Source organism: Aythya fuligula, chromosome 3, assembly GCF_009819795.1.
Source record: "Aythya fuligula isolate bAytFul2 chromosome 3, bAytFul2.pri, whole genome shotgun sequence".
NCBI classification, from domain to species: domain Eukaryota; kingdom Metazoa; phylum Chordata; class Aves; order Anseriformes; family Anatidae; genus Aythya; species Aythya fuligula.
The window spans coordinates 37997409-38014849 of record NC_045561.1 but is presented as its reverse complement, the minus strand read 5'-3'; the positions used below and the strand labels follow the sequence as shown (position 1 = coordinate 38014849).

Below are 17441 nucleotides of genomic sequence, written 5' to 3'. Positions count from 1 at the left end.
GCAGTAATGTCCAAACCATTCTCTAGAAAGCAAATGAACTAGAAACTCCCTTGCCTACAGGTGAAGGTGCTCCCAGTGTTTGCTGGATTTCATCCAGAGAGAGACAGGTACAAAAGTACATACCTTGTGGCAGGACTGGAACTCAAAACCATAAGCCTCTGAAACCTCAGCACTGTGATCCAGTGATACAGTTGAAAGCAGCACAAACTAAAAATTACACATTAAATGAGCATGCCAAGACATTTCTGTTCACCATGGCAGTAATTCTTATAGTTGCTTTTAAATGTATGTAAAATATGGGATTTTTTTTTCAGCTTCCTCTATATCTACAGCACTAGCAATTTTGTAAACGGAAACATAACTCAAGAAACTGGCTGCTCTTGACTTGGACTGGCGCACGCTTCGTTGGGTTAGAAACTGGCTGGATAGCCGGGCCCAAAGAGTCGTGGTGAATGGAGTCAAGTCCAGTTGGAGGCCAGTCACTAGTGGCATTCCCCAGGGCTCGGTGCTGGGTCCGGTCCTCTTTAATATCTTCATCGATGATCTGGACGAGGGCATTGAGTGCACCCTTAGTAAGTTTGCAGATGACACCAAGCTATGTGCATGTGTCGATCTGCTTGAGGGTAGGAAGGCTCTGCAGGAGGATCTGGATAGGCTGCACTGATGGGCTGAGGTCAACTGCATGGAGTTCAACAAGGCCAAGTGCCGGGTCCTGCACCTGGGGCGCAATAACCCCAAGCAGAGCTACAGGCTGGGAGATGAGTGGTTGGAGAGCTGCCAGGCAGAGAAGGACCTGGGAATGATGGTGGATAGTCGGCTGAATATGAGCCAGCAGTGTGCTCAGGTGGCCAAGAAGGCCAACAGCATCCTGGCTTGCATAAGAAACAGTGTGACCAGCAGGGCTAGGGAGGTGATCGTCCCCCTGTACTCGGCTCTGGTGAGGCCGCACCTCGAGTACTGTGTTCAGTTTTGGGCCCCTCGCTACAAGAAGGACATCGAGGTGCTTGAGTGGGTCCAGAGAAGGGCGACGAAGCTGGTGAGGGGCCTGGAGAACAAGTCCTACGAGGAGCGGCTGAGGGAGCTGGGCTTGTTCAGCCTGGAGAAAAGGAGGCTCAGGGGTGACCTTATTGCTCTTTACAGATACCTTAAAGGAGGCTGTAGCGAGGTGGGGGTTGGTCTGTTCTCCCACGTGCCTGGTGACAGGACGAGGGGGAATGGGCTTAAGTTGCGCCAGGGGAGTTTTAGGTTAGAGGTTAGGAAGAACTTCTTCACTGAAAGGGTTGTGAGGCACTGGAACAGGCTGCCCAGGGAAGTGGTGGAGTCACCATCCCTGGAAGTCTTCAAAAGACGTTTAGATGTAGAGCTTAGGCATATGGTTTAGTGGGGATTGTTAGCATTAGGTCAGAGGTTGGACTCAATGATCTTGAGGTCTCTTCCAACCTAGAAATTCTGTGATTCTGTGTGATTCTGTGATAAATGAAAGAACGATAGAGGTAGGTAACAAGAGCAAGTGGTTGAGTAGATTTACAGCTGATGTACCAGAGTAGCATTGTAAAATTTATGTGTTTGAGAAGAGTGACTATTAGCACAGTTTAAAGAGGAAATAGATGAAAGACATTATGAAGGTATTAATGATTTAAAAATGTTTCGATGATTTTTAATACTGCTCTAGTTTTATGGAAAATTCTTAACAAATATGCTACAGATGTAAGTGACATCATCGCAAGAAACCAAACTGCAGGAATATTTAAGGCTCAGAAAGTGTCAAGCTGGTAAGGTTCTACCAAAGTGCTTTATGCATTCTCATGGAATTGTTTATTTCATGTAAATGTGAAATGTAATCAAGAGTGTGAATATGTGACATTACTGACCCTGACACAGGTATGTATACAGCAGGAGTATGTATCTATCATGTGTTAAGTGATGCAAGACAGAAAGTATTAAAAATATATTTGAATTGCTTTTTATCCTACCAAATAAAGTACAATTAATCTTGGTGACATAACCTCCTTTTTAATTATTTAATTAATTTTAATATACAGAATTTCTCTTCAAACCGTGATTCAGTCCCTGGTTGAAATTAGGCTGCTTGAGAGTCAATATTACCCATTTTACTGAATATGAGGCTTGAAGCAAATGTACCTAAATCACTAGCAGGTTTTATTTTTAAATTTATCTGAGAATTCAGGGTGGCAATGGACGTCACTTGTTCCTGGAGCAGATGTTGTTGGAGCTTCTGATCATCCTGTGTGCATAATCAGTATCGTGTTGCTTGTGTGAGGGTAAATGGGGAGTGTGGGAACCAGGCACAGAGTGTTAGGGCCCTTCTCTACTCTTACTATGTCCTAAAGTGTGGGGCACATTCAGTGTTTTTCTCAAAGTGCACCAGAGCATTGTCTCCAAGTTAGCCCCAAAGGCATGCTTTGGAGGGTGAGCATTGTAGAAGTCCAGAGACTTTGGTTTCAGATAATCTCCAAAGCCTTCCCTGTGACACCCTGTAATTGATGCTACTGATGTTAGCTATTTAACTATTAATTTTATTGGTCTCCAAGTGTGATAGAGACTAGAAACTGCAAAGAATGTGAAACGGGTTAATCTTTTATAATATTTAAAAGTAAATTGTAAAGCTCTTCATATTTATGGCATATGGTTATAAGTAAGAATGTGCTACCTAGTGCTAGTAAGAATGTGCTACTTAGGTGGCTACCTAAGATGAAATAGTGCTTTCTTACTTGTGTCTAAATCTCCTTCTCCTCCTTCCTTCTCCTTCTTACCTTTTCTTTTTTTTTTTTTTTTTTTTATTGATTCTCATTCTGGAAGAAGGGCTCTCAGTCCTCAGAGAGACAAAAATAAAAGTGAAAAAGGGCTAAAACCAGCAGAATAAGCCTATTAACATAGAGGGCTAAAACAATACAATTTTAATGGCTATCATTCACATCATTTATTCTATGCTTATGTAGCCATACTGTATAGAGAAGTTCTTTTAAGGGAACACTTAGGAAAATTCTGCCTTCATTAGGACATATGTACATATAACTTAGAGATCTGTGCATCCTAATACTTGCCTGCCAAGTAGACAAGGGCTACATGGACCCAGGATAAGTCTTTTAGGTTCTGTGTGCTGAACACTTCTTGTGAGAACCTCAGATCTGTGCAGTATATCCATTTAGAAGCTTAGATTTTGTAGATTTCCAATTGCCCTCTGCTTTGTATAAGATTTCAGATTTCATCCCTTGTCAAGACTTCAAACCTGGTCTTTTAGATATCAATCAAAAGCACATTTTCTACCCTGTCTTCATTTACATTTATCTAATGCTTAAGGTCATTTGTGATCATTTGAGTGTATTTCAGCATATGGAATCAGTGAATAATAGATTTCGGCTTCATGCTGTGAAGAAAGATTGTGTTTTTACAAGACATGATGTTGTTTACTGGGTGTTAATAATCACTAATTAATAAACATATCTAGACTTCATGAAATATTGCATTTTAAGGAGTAAAAATGTCAAGTGTTTAACTTAGTGCAATAGCATTTGGGGTCTTATTTGCATTAAAAATAATTAAATCACGAAATAAAGTGAAATACTGTATTGAAGCATAAGGTTCTCATAATAAAAACTTAGTTTGATTTTTAGTTCTACATTCTTAAGGCTTTTGCAAGTTTATTGTAGCATTGTAGATTATTATAAAATAATTGTTATTATGACTGTAATCATCTTGTATTTCTTTATGTCATGCAAATTAATAGTTGATATCTCATATAAAAATTAAGGTTTTGCTTAGGTTAGCTCTTTGTTAACTACTAATAGATGGATCAGTCCTTCAGATTCAGTAATGACGTGATGAAGACAGTAACAAAGTTATATGATCACTTTTAAAGGCCTTGTAAAAGCTTAAAAGGCTGATGTAATATCTGAAATATTACTGTAACCCTGATTCATTTTACCTACAACCCAAAACCTGGGGTTTGCATAGAAAAAAAGACAAGGACAAGAAACCGTGATGTTTCATAGGGAAGAATGCAACACCAGCTTGCAGTGATATGAGGTGACTTTTTTTTTTTTTTTTTCCTGGATCAGAGCTTGCAGACAAATGAACATGATTTAAGTGATATACTGTAACATTAATTTAATCTGGAAAAAGCTCTACATGTTCCTCACCCTGATGTATCATTTAAACAGTGTCCAGTGCAAAATTATAATATTATAGCATATAAAAAATAATCAACCCTTCTCACTACACCTCCATCTCACTTTGGGATCTTGTACTGTTTTCCTTGCATGTGGAGTAAAAATTATCTGTATGAGACTCAGTTTATGATATTCCTGACATTCAAATCTAGACTTGGAGAATATGCCAAAAAATGTATGGTACAAAAAGGAGCAATCCAGTATCAGCCAAGACATGTTAGATTAAGACAACCTGCCATACATTTATTTATTTAGATTTATACAAAATGCAGTAAATGAACACTTATCTAGCTCTCTGCCAACTCTTGATTATTGTTTAAAAGTACAGTAATGTAAGCCAAACTGGCAGTTTGTCATATTGTGTGTTATAATGTAATAATAGATATTTAGTAAACAGTTTACTTCAGCAATGGCTATACAATTCAAGTTTATTTTTAGATTCCAGGAGTATGTTCAGAATTTTTTGCTAACACTTACTGGAAATAGGTACAGTAATGCCACTAAGTTACTAATAATGACTTGCCATAGAAAAGTGAATTGTTAATATCATGTATAGATTTGATGATTTTATTTTTTTCACATTCTGAAATTGTTCTTGAACCACTTCAATTTTATACCACAACATAGCATACAAGTTATCCTGATAGCATTCTTTATACCATCATTTCTACTTTGACATGCATTATATCATTATTTTGAACATGTCCACAAACAATTAAATTAGGAATAACAGTCATAAAATCTCTGCTCTTTTTCTTCCTTTTTCACGTGGAAATCTTCCTGAAGTACAGGTTTATGTTGTAGAATTTTGAAAAATAGTTGTTGTTACAAACGTCACAATGGAAAAGCTTTATCAAAAGAAAGGATTTGCAGTATATTCTAAATGTTATCAGACTCTTTTATTCTTGTTGGACAAGTAGTTTGTTCACCAAGTTCCTTTGTCTGAGAAGATTGGGTGTTAAGAAGAAAATTTGTGTACTTACTACTGATATGGGACCTATAAGTTTCAGGCATGAACAACTCTACTGTTTTGCTAAGAGCTGCCCCAGAGAGATTACATTACATTACAATGAGAGAAATGCTTATTACATGATGCACTGTTTGAATTGATTAGTAGTAGTGTATCATACATTCAGGTGATTTTGTAGTCAATATTAGAACTCATACCAGGAAAGTATAAGGAAGTGGCCAAAAGTGACAATTCCTGCTCCTTAAAGGTTAGCAGATAGGTTATCATCTGTTACTGAAAATTTTAGGGTTTCTTACAATTATAAAAATTTACAGGCTTCCTGATTTAAGCCTGATAAGAAAAGAAAAAAGCCTTTCTAAAGACTAAATTACACTCAGCATAATAGTAGGATAAGGTCTCAATGATAGAGCACTACTACATAGTCCTGGTCCCATTCTTATATTAATTTCCTCTTATTCTGTAACTGGTAGCATGTGAATATTTTACATCTAGTTCAGTGTACTTAAGATAAACCAGCTTTCTAACCTTCTTGATTTCAGTGGATCATGTAACAGGTTCTATCACCATAGGACAGCTTTAACAAAGACTCCCTCTATGTTTTCATTCGTCAAATTGATGTTGGTAAATTCAAACTTTTTGAGACATATTTATTGAATTAGTTGTGTTTGTCAGCTTAGTAACCTTAAAGGAATCCCTTTCTCTGAACTGCTTTTCCAGTCTCCCTGTGTAATGTTCCTGTATGCACAACATCTACTGGCAAGGAGGAGGCTGCCAAAAGAATAATTTCCTGCCCTTTGGTTAGAATGAAAACCCTCCTGGTTCCTGCCATCTTCATTTGACGATTTTATGTATGTAAAAGAAGAAAAAATAAACAGTCTGTCTGTTCACGGCCACTGTAAATTTGTAGCTCTCTGTCACAGAAAATTCAGCTCAGGTGGAGGCCATTCAACACCTCTGATCATACTTGCACTTTTACATTTCTTTTCCAGTTTCATTCTACTCCTTTTCAGATGAGGGTGAGCTGTACTGCATTTGAAGTATGTGCAAATTATAGATATATGTAATGGCATAATTATTCTTTCTGTTCCTCTTCTAAAAATGCCTAGCAGTGATTTGCTGTTTGACTACAGTTGAGCACTGAGCAAATATTTTCATGAAACTCTGTAATAACATGAGGAGCTTCCTGGTGATGGTCAGTTTACTCTACCTCCCTTATGAAACAAGGATAAATTTTCCCCCTTTCCTCTTTGCATTTATCCACACTGAATTCATCTGCCATTTTACCGTCCAAAATGTCAATTTCATCTTTCTGCAATTCTTTACAGCCTGCTCTTTTCTTTACTGTCTTGAACAGCCTCATAGCAACAGCAAACTTTGCCACCTCATTGCTCATCACTTGTAAACATGTTGAATAAATCAGGTCCCAGGGAAACTCCACTGTTTATCTCCCTTGATTTTGAGAACAGACCATTTACTACTACCTTGTTCCCTGTCTTTTGTTCCATTCTTTAGCCATGCCAGGACTCATCCCATGGCTGTCTACTTTCCTTAAATGTTGTTGGTGAGGGTCTTTGCCAATAGCCATTTGGAATCCAAAGCAGCCTGTGCTATTCAGATCACCCTTATCTAGATGCTTGACCCCTTTGAAGAACTCTTGAAGTTTTGTAAAGCAGAACTGCTTTTTGCAGAGAACATTTTCCATCAAAAAAAGGTTCTGTGGTAAAACTGTCTTCAGTTTCTTCTGCAGTGAACACACAAAAAATTAATTTTGCCTCTGAAATAGTGCCATCCTCTGTGAGTGCTCACTCTAAAACCAGACTATTAGGTGGCAGGAAGATTTAGAATAAAAGAAAGAGTACAATCATTCTTAGCCTGCCTAATTTTATTATTTTACTTAATTTTCCAAGTTTGTTGTCCTTTCTGCATTTGTATGCAACTTCAGCTTTTGGAGGTATTATATTTCTCATAACTTTCTTTACTGATTGGCAATACCAGCTGACTTTCACCAACTTCCAAGCCTCTGCTATTTGTGTATTTCACCCATTTGTGTTTACTTAATAAAAAATGTAATTTGTTTTAAATCACATTGTAGCTTTGTCTTTCATCTTTATATGACCAAGTAAAAATATATGAAGAGAAAAAAGTGAAAAATTAACAAGCTTTATTGTAAAATTTCTTAAGTTTGGAAGAAAAGGGACAGAAAAGCTAGATGCTATCTAAAGGTATAGCATGACATTATTTTAAATAATTTTTGCTTAAATTTTTGGCTGTATTTTATGCTGGTCACTTCTTAGCTTTAAAAGCAGTCTTTGGGTAAAGCTATTCCTCTTCTACCCTCTTGGACTGCACATGAAGGCTAGATGGAGACTACTGAAATAAGAAAACTTGTGTCTTTCTTTTAAGGGTTTTAAAGGAAAATGTCCATGAGATGTTAGAATCATATTTATTTATTTATTATTATTTTTATTCATATGCCCTTTTGTGCATCCATAATTTTAGCCAACCTTTACATTGTGTTTCCTGATTCATGTTGTGACCAGTGTACCTTTGTCTACACTTCCTTATCTACCTTGGCTCTACCTTAACAGACAACTATCAAATACATTTTGCACACTTTCAGTAAGCTATCTCCTTCACAGGAGTTATCTTTGCCACAGATATAGGAAAATTGGGACAAAGTTTCAATTTTGACAAAAAAATGCTTGTAGTGTCATCTTCGCTGATTTCATTAATGTTCTGCTAATATGCAGTTATTCAAACACTAACCATGATATTAAAAATGAGAGAGATTCAAGAAAGAGGCATTAGTGAATTAGGATTTGGAAATTAGAGAGTTAAAGAGCTCTGTTTACTTAACTTGTCAAAGAAATGACTTGATTGTTGAGAAATGAATTGATTTTGATCTGAAAGTCTCATGTGGAGAAAAAAATCTTTAATAGAAGATCACTCTTTAATCTAGCTTACAAGTACCTAACAAGACGTAGAAATTGAAGCTCGACAAATTCAGTCTAGAAAAAAATGAAATTTGACAGAGAATGATGGTTAATTAGAACATCTTTCTATAGGAAGTGGTAGTTTCTTAAACAGTGAATGTATTTAAATCGAGTTGGATATCTTTCTGAAATGTGCATTAATTTACCGAGATATATGGTCTTGATTTAGGAATTTGAAATCTTAGATGATTACAATAGACCATAGTGCCCTCAGAATCTAAGCACCTCTGAATGACATCCCCTCTGCTGTTTTTAATTTTTGCCCCATTCAGTCCTTCTGGACCTGCTTGGTTCACGGTTCACTTTTTTTTTTTTTTTTTTTTTTTTTTTCCTTTCTTATTCCCTTGATTATCTTCCATGTATTCATGGATGGACTGTTTTCCATAGGGCAAGAAAACATCTTTTCCTTTGTATTTTTACTCAAAACCAGTTTTTATAAAGCCTTCATTCACTCATCATACATGGTTGTTCTGCATATGCTTATGCTATCTTGCTTTTTGAAATGACTATACCATAATAAAATATATCAGTCTGAATTGTGTCTACAAAATGAAAAGCTGTATTCTGTAACAGTTGTATTTGGATGCAGTGTATGTCCCAAAAATTCAGTAGCAGCGGAAGCATGAGTGTTACATTTGTTATTTTTGATGACGTATAACTGTAATGTTCCTGTCTGAGTTTTAGCAAAATATATAGTTTAGGTGCTCTTAGAATGAGGACTAAGGGAAGCTTAGTTATCCACTTTTGAAAGGCAGCTTCTGGGCAGGAAAACCAAGATTGTTGGTTTTGGTTTTGTTGGATTTGTTTGGATTGTTGGTTTTCCTGCCTTCCTCCCTTCCTCCCTTCCCCTCTCTCTCTCTCTCTCTCTCTCTTTCTTTTAGTTTTTAATTTATATTACTACATTAATGTAATGGAGATTCACCGTGAGTTGTTGTACCACGCACTGTATGAACATAGAGGAAAAAGGCAATTTCTGTTAGAGAGTCTGCAGTCTAAGACCAGAGATGGATATCATGAGGAAGGATGACAAGGATACCTGTGTAGTCAGTGCAATAGACAAAAAGGATGAGGCACAAGAGCAGCCTAAACTCTTTCCAGTTTTTGTAGGCTCTATTTTAAAGGGGAATTTCAAGGATAATGGAGTGAGTTTGTGTCTGTTCATGACAGAGTGGAAGAAATTTGTTAAAGGTCCTATCTTGAAAGGCTAGGAGGAGAATGTAGGCTGACATTAAAGAAGGGACTTGTCCTTTCAATATTGAATGAGAGATAATAAATAGGAAAGTGAACTGTTGTGAAGTGTTTGGAAGAAAGCACTTGTAACTTACCTGGAGGAGTACAAAGAGAAAGGTGAAAAAAAGATCAAGGTTATAAGAAAAAAAAGATCAAGGTTATAAGATCAAGGTTATAAGAAAAGGAAAGGAAAGGAAAGGAAAGGAAAGGAAAGGAAAGGAAAGGAAAGGAAAGGAAAGGAAAGGAAAGGAAAGGAAAGGAAAGGAAAGGAAAGGAAAGGAAAGGAAAGGAAAGGAAGGAAAAGAAAAGAAGAAAAGAAAGAAAAGAAAAACAGTCTTTCTCTACTCAATAAATATTAATTGAGCAAGACTGCATTTTTCAAGAGAGAATGATATTGTGATGTTAAGACGTTAATAAGGATGACATGGTTAAAGAGTTAAAGTTGAGTGTGTAGATAGGAAACTTCTTAGAGAAGTTATACGAAGAGAAATGACAAAATCTGAACAGAGTTGAGGTTTACAAATATAGAGGAAGGTCAAAACTAAATCTGGATTACATATTGGAATTAATGGTTATGTCCAAAGTGATCAAGAAAAAGAGGTAAGAATTAAATTACTCCAAAATTATTGGAAGTGTGGGAATTTTCCTTCAGTAATTCTACGTATTGCATTCAAACTGTTTAGAAGCGTGTGAGGAGATGGAGAGTGATTGATGTTGGGTACCTGTTGTTCAAAGTTTAACCTTGGTGTCTTGCTACTCCATAAGGAATGAAGTAATGAATAACGAGACAGAGCAGAGTGAGGCAGTGATGGTAAGAAAGGCTGGAGGTGGAAGAAGATGGAGAAATAAGAGCAACTTCATGAGAAAATAATAATGGGGAAATGATAGCAGGCGAACTTGCAAGACTCTTCAGAGGAGTTGTAATGGCAGGCATGTACGTCACCTCTGTCACTAATTAAAATTCATCTTTTTGATCTTTATACAAAATTGAGGAATCTCAAACAAAGATCAAGGTGTGGAGAAACATTCTGGTGATGCCTTTTGTTAATGTGTTAATGAACTTCCCTGGTTAATGTCATAGAAAAAGTCATATAAATCCCCAGACAAAATCTTTTACCTGAACCTGTATACATACCAATGATAATGCTTTTCAAAAACTGAAACCTAAATTAAAATATGAAAAGAAGAGGTGGGTAGATAGGGGTTCTTGGTAGCTGCTCATCTGCTAACTGGGGCAATTTTTTTAAAAATCTTTATTACAACTATTAATATGTACTGAAGCAAGGCAGGCTTTTGTGTCTTTTGTCCTCTCTTTGAATTTTGATTTTTTGTCTTTATTCGCACAATAACTCTTTTGCTAACTTGAGACGTACTCTAACCTATGCCATTCATCTCAAAAACATCTCAGACGGACTTGGAAATGTTTCAAGTTTCTATTATCTGAGACTTAACCTGTGTTTTCTTATGTAAGTTACCTGCCTAGACACACTGGGAAGACAACCATTGAATAACAGAAGTTGAATAAAAATAGTAATGAGGGATTTGTATGAGAAAGGAAAACCTGGTAAAATCAGGTAATATCTTTTATTGTAGATTGCTGCAATGCTTCACTAGTGTAAGAAAAAGTGTTGGCATTTGTTGGGCTGTCCTCCATAAATTAGAATTACTGTACAGGAAAAGTGTGCAGTCTTGCTGCCGTAAACGCCTTTGTGACATTTGCCAATTTTCTGGTTTTTTTTTTGTTTTTGTTTATTTTTTTTGTTTGTTTGTTTTTTTTTTTTTTTTTTTCTTTCTTTCTTTCTTTTTCCTTTCTTCTTTGAAATACAAGAGGACATTGGGGTAAGCTGGTAATACATAAAGAAAGGACGCTCTTTTTTTCAGTCTCTATTTCCTTAGTTGATCTTTTTGTTCTATTATCATTACAGTTCTTTTTATCTTAACCCTAATCACATTCACTGGCTTACTTGGTAATTTAAAAGATAGATCAGGATGAAAAAGTAACTTTGGAATGGTGTAAGACTGACAGTGTAGGAAACTAAAGCATCAGTACATATTTTCTCAGACTGTTTTGATAGTATGCTTTATCCCTGACCTGGAAAAGCCACCTCTGCATGTGAGAGGATAGTTCATTCTCTATAGCTCATTTCAGTCCTTGTCCTTTTTGCTAGGACTGCCATCAAGATTGCTAATTATAGTAATAGGTTTGTGACGTGGGTACTTTTCCTCTGAAAACTGGTTAAATTCATTTGATATAGGCCATAAAGCAGCCATTAGTGAGTACCAAGTTTTAGTCACCATCAGCTTGGCTTAACAACACTAGACACACTAACAGTACTGTATTTCCCGTTGTCTTTCCCTCACATCCTGTTTTATTTTTTTAATGTTCTTGTTATAGCCAAAAAAGCCCACAAACTATTTTCTATTTGCAATTGGTTTCAGACCCTTTTCTTCTGAAAACAAATTGCTAGTTTTCAATTTCATGAAACTAAAGTTATAAAAGTTAAATAAGCCAGCACAAAATAAATGTGGAGTGGACTTTATACACCTTAAATATGTTATTAAAAAAGTAATAATAAAAAATTGAAGGTGTTGCTTAGACAGAAATCGAGTGAAAAGCACACTTTCTGAACTTAGAAAATAATTTCATCTGTTAGTACTGTAGCACCTTCTATATATGAGATATAAAAATATTATAGCTTTAAAACTTCTTATTTTGCTGGAAGCAAAGTGGAAAACAAGTATTCTGAAGCTTCAGGAACTTTGTTTTCCTGTCCAAATTTGAACTCTCGCTCTTATGTACGTGTTCATGATGACCACCCAAAGGCTTCAGAGAGACTGAAAAAACAACCCAATAAAAATCTTCTGCTTATGCTTCCCAATTGTTTGGCACCAAGATCCTTATGTTAATATTGATTCCTGCTTCTTATTCATTATTTAGTAACTACTAAATAAAATCTGAATTTCCGTATTTCTGAAAATAGTCTATTTTGTGATTTACTATCTGGAAAAAGAACAAGAGGAAAGTATTACCAAGTATTACCATAATACTGGCAACTGAAAAGACATTTTGTGGCATGGCATTGTTTCTCTTTCTTTCTTTCTTTCTTTCTTTCTTTCTTTCTTTCTTTCTTTCTTTCTTTCTTTCTTTCTTTCTTTCTTTCTTTCTTTCTTTCTTTCTTTTCTTTTCTTTTCTTTTCTTTTCTTTTTTTGTTTTCTTTTTCTTTTCTTTTCTTTTCTTTTCTTTTCTTTTCTTTTCTTTTCTTTTCTTTTCTTTTCTTTTCTTTTCTTTTCTTTTCTTTTCTTTTCTTTTCTTTTCGAGGAAACTTTATAAGTACTGAGATTTTTTGGTTTCTGTTGCTGACACTTTTCTGGGTTTCCTAGTTGTGTTTTTCTTTAAATTTAAATACAGTTAACTCTTACTTCACGGTTCCTTCAGAATTTATTTCAGGACTGACCACAAAGTCCAAGAGTCACATCCTCAATAATCCCTGGAAAAAGTATGGTTACTTACTCTCTTACTACCTATAGATAAACGCATTTAGATACGCATACACACATCTTTACTTTTCTCAGAGGTTTTGCAATACCAGTGGATTTTGCTGTACTTCAGATTCCGGAATTGTATTTAGATTATGGGAAATTTTATTGATAGTTGATGTATTTATACATGTCCTGACTCTGATTTACTACTTTCATCAGTCCTAAAATTGAAAATAATTGATTCAGATTCAGTATAAGGCTGATTCTGTCGTCAGTGTTAATGATGTAATAATGCTGATTCTGAGCAGAATTATTTCTGATTCCCTAATATGTGGGGGCATGTCTGCTTTATAGGTACAGATGCAGATGTATGGCTAGTTTTCATGCAAATTCATGTAAGCATTAAACATACAACAGTATAGATAAGGTAACCCAGAGTTAACTACATAAACAATTTCTGAAGTTGCAGCTTCATGTACCCTAGATGTGCTTCACTTACTGGTCATACTTGAACTTGTCTAAAGATAGTGAGGGTAAATATATATATAGCTGGTAGTTGTGTCCTTCCCATAAATGTACATACATCCTGAGTGAGTTGAATTTGAAAATCTTGTGTGCAAATTTATCACTGGCCTCTGTATAGTTATTGTCTGTTCAGGAATACGTCTGTTCAGGAATACAGCTGTAATGGAACGAGAGACCAACACCAATCCTGATGTCAGATCAGGAAAATGGTGGAAAACTAGCTTAAGGCTGGATGTGGGGCCCTGAGCTCTCTCCTTGTAGCAGTGTACATGACAGTCACTTCGCACCACTGCTCATGCTCCTGGAAACTCATCTACTCCAGATTTTGCTCAGCATTATGGTTTCTGAGCTTTTGGCTATCTGCACCATGTCCTTTGTGCCTGGTTAAAAAATCATAATTCAAATCCCTATAGTGGTACCGATCAGATCTCTGTTTCTGTAGCAATGAGAACCAAAGGTGGCCTTTTAAGGCTCACAGTTCATCTACCAATTTCCAGTTCTGCTTCAGGATTCTTAAAATATTAGAGTGCGTGCTTTAAACCCACAAAACTTACCTTTACCTAATTTTCACCATTCTAACCTAAGTTTCCACGGAAACAGGGTTGAAAAAGCCACTGGTAGCCAGCAGGCAGCCAGCAGCTGAGAGTGAGAACTCTCCTTTGTCACTTTCCACTACTGGATGCCTGCTGCGTGCCAGTGTGCAAAGCTACCTAGGCTTCTAAAATCTGAAATACTTTCAATTTGAGGAGGAAAAATTAAATTAATCTACTCTTTTCTCTCTTTGGATTGTCACAGTAAATTCCGGGAGGGCAAATGGGCTAATTAGTCCAAATCTGTTTAGATACACTGAGACCCACATAATCGAAGCTTTCCCAACCCATTGGGCCTCTCCTTTCGTAATTTCTATCTTTTAAAAGCATTAACCCTCAAATTTTGTCTGTGCATATAAACAGGCATGTGCTACTACCTTAATTCTCTGTGGGTCTATTTCTATCAATCTGTATGTTTACCAACATTTTGCATATAGTACAGACAAAGTAAAAAAATTTCCGTTTTTTTCCTGCATACTTAGGGAACATTTTTGAACGAACATATTATAACTGATCCTCAGTTAAATATTGGGAGTAGTATGTGAATGGAGATGGCTTTTAACCAGAAGTAGATTATAGCTGTGGGAAGACTAAAGGGTCTATTTGGTCAAGACTCATACAAAACTGAGATAAGCATGCACAACCTGACAAGATCAGATTAGACCCTTCCCCCACAAGTGCTTTTCCCATAAATATTTATCTACTTTCTAATATAAATAACTGGGAAATGAAAAAGAAGGGTGGGTTTTATTTTATTTTATTTTTAAGTAGCCTAGGAATAGAAATGCAGCTTCAAATCTTTGAGGTAATGATATTTTAAGTATGCAGTAAATTCCAACACTGGTTTGCTATTTTTTAACAGGGAGTCAAGCAATGAAATTCTTCATGGCAACTACATAAATTGGCAGCATTTATAAACAAAGAAGAACTTTGCACATATGTGCATTTTTGCCTGTTACTAGGTATCTTAGAATTAAATAACTTATCACCTATGAGAGAATAGGTGTTGAAAGAGTCAGCACTGCTGTATTTTTAAGCTTGCCTGAGGCGACATTGCTGGCACTGGTGTTAAGCTTGGCATTCTTTTGCCCTGTCCCTCCTCCCCTGAGCCCAAGTGAATGCTCACTTCATCAATGAGAAACACGACCGGCTCGCCTGCCAGATGTAATGGAGATCCATGAATTCACATCTGGTCTGCAGATTTGTATTTCACTCAGATTGTCAGTACTCGGGCTTCACTTCCTCATGCAGTGGTGTTAAGGGGTAAAAATCGGAGGCTGTACAGGTGCCACTAACTCAGAAATGAATGTTTGTTGGTGATCCACTCACAAGAACCTGTGTGGATTGCCCTTCTGATATAATAAAAAGGGGGCTCTTTATCTTTGAGATTTAAAACCTAAAAAATGTACAGAACAATACTTTTATATTCATCTTTGAAATTAACAAATGTATACTTTTAAAAACACTTCTGTGTCACATAAGAATTAATACTTTAAAAATCTCAAGATAATAAATGTAAGTCCTTTTTCCTTTTCTCTTCTTCTTCTTTTTTTTTTTTTTTTTTTTTTAAATCTTTTTTTCCTCTAGCATTTTACGATGGGATAATGAGACAGATGTCTCTCAACTGGAAGGACATTTTGACATTGTTATGTGTGCAGACTGGTAAGTACATAAAAATCATAAAACTCATGTTAGAAAAATAGCTTTGCTGGAGTAATTGTACTGTGCTGCTTGCTGATGGCTAAGCAAAGTCAACAAATGAAGCACAAAGCCACCTTAACCTCAACAAATTAATATTCATCTCCATGTGACAGTTATAAGGTAGTCTTCTATCACACAGTAACTTCTACCACATTATTTCCCAAAGATTGATTTTGAGAAGCATTTCCATTTTCTGGAATTGCCTCTGTTTCATGCTTGACGTATCAGTAAATGGACGACTTAGGCAAATTGCAAATAATTATGGCTCAGTGAGGAACAGTCTGGAGAAAAGGGAGTTTATCAACACAAACAGCTCAATTAGCTTACTTCTTAGGAAAGATCTGACTATTGATATAAGGGGATATATTTTTTGCTCCCTGGAAAATCTGTCCGAGGGAAAAAAGATTTCAAAACCCTTTTCTCCCCATCACATTCTGTTTCTTAAATCAGTTTGACAGCAGTATTTGTAGAAATAGGCTTTTTATTTTTTATGATGGTACATGTTAATTGTAAGAGAATTCTTATTAAAAATATCTGAGTACAGCATTTATTTTATGAAAAGGTAAATACATGTTGCAGTACAATGTATTGTTTAATAATTTATGCAGATAGGTTTGATTATTGACACACACAATTTTTGAGACTGAATTTGTAGAATTGTGCTATACTTCACTAGATGGCATGTGAACTTTTTATATGGCAAAGTATTTATTATTTGCATAATGTAAATAAAGAAAGTGTAAAAAGAGATGTGCAGGCTTAATTTAGGAGAGTAGATATTTTTAAATAAGTCTATCTTTCCATCAGGAGTATTTCCTGTTGACCCTTTAAATGTCCAAAGCAGAAAAAGCTGTTTATATTTTGTTGCACTTAGCTATTGTAAGAGACCAAATTCTGAAAACAAGAACTTCCTAGGACAGCTCAGTTCAGCAGGTTTCTGTACCTTAGTAAGAAATAGTTAAAGGAAAAAGGCAAAGGGAAGTGCAAAGCTGTCTATTGTCTTTTTAAACAATGTTCTTTTTAAGTGGCTTCTAATAAAATATTCCTCTAAAGCTTTTTTTTTTTTCTTTTTTTTTTTTTTTTTTGGATGCTTTCCTATTTAAGCAAACTATTCTGATTTCAGAAGTTACCATTTTTGTATAGCACTGAAGAAAGTGTATTTAGTCCTCTTTTTTCCTTTTTCTAATACCTGCTTGTTTACAGAATGCAACAGTGCCTCATTTCTCTTAGCATTTAATTTCAGAGTTCTTTGTTCCCAAAAAGGACAGAGAAGGGTTTCTAACTAATCGCTGATAATGTGCCTCAGAGATGCATCATCTGATTAAAATAAGGAGCTAAACAACACCATATGATTTCAGCAAGTAATTTAGTAAATGCCTTCCTCACCAAATATTAGAATGGATACTCCAGGTTTCATTGCACAGATGAAGTTAATGCTGGACAGGATTAGATCAGATTAAGTATGAAAGTCAGATCAGAGTGCTGGCGGACATGAGCAGGAGGGCAGCAGTCTTCTCGGAGGCTTAGACAAGGCTCACATATGGATGTTCTCCAGATTATGTGGGTGAAGCAAGGTCTTGCCAAGAGATTTAGAGTTAAATTTGTTCTTCACGCAAATATCAAAACAACCTGGCTGTGCCATCTCTTGTATTCTTGATACACCATGTCATCCTATTTGTGCTGTGAGTACAGCAGAGCAAGACTTAAGGGTTTTTTTGTTTTGTTTTGTTTTGTTTTATTTTTCCCCAGTAATATTCTTGCC

At 35.9% G+C, this 17441-nt stretch overlaps 1 protein-coding gene across 1 annotated transcript in view; it reads left to right on the top strand.

The window, feature by feature from the left end:
* The window catches only part of CAMKMT (calmodulin-lysine N-methyltransferase), a 220732-nt gene that overhangs the window by 185082 nt on the left and 18209 nt on the right, over window positions 1–17441 (top strand). The window contains exons 7-8 of the mRNA XM_032184412.1: window positions 1706–1772; window positions 15566–15640. Of these exons, the coding sequence (XP_032040303.1) occupies window positions 1706–1772; window positions 15566–15640 (142 nt within the window). The remainder of the gene's footprint in view (window positions 1–1705; window positions 1773–15565; window positions 15641–17441) is intronic.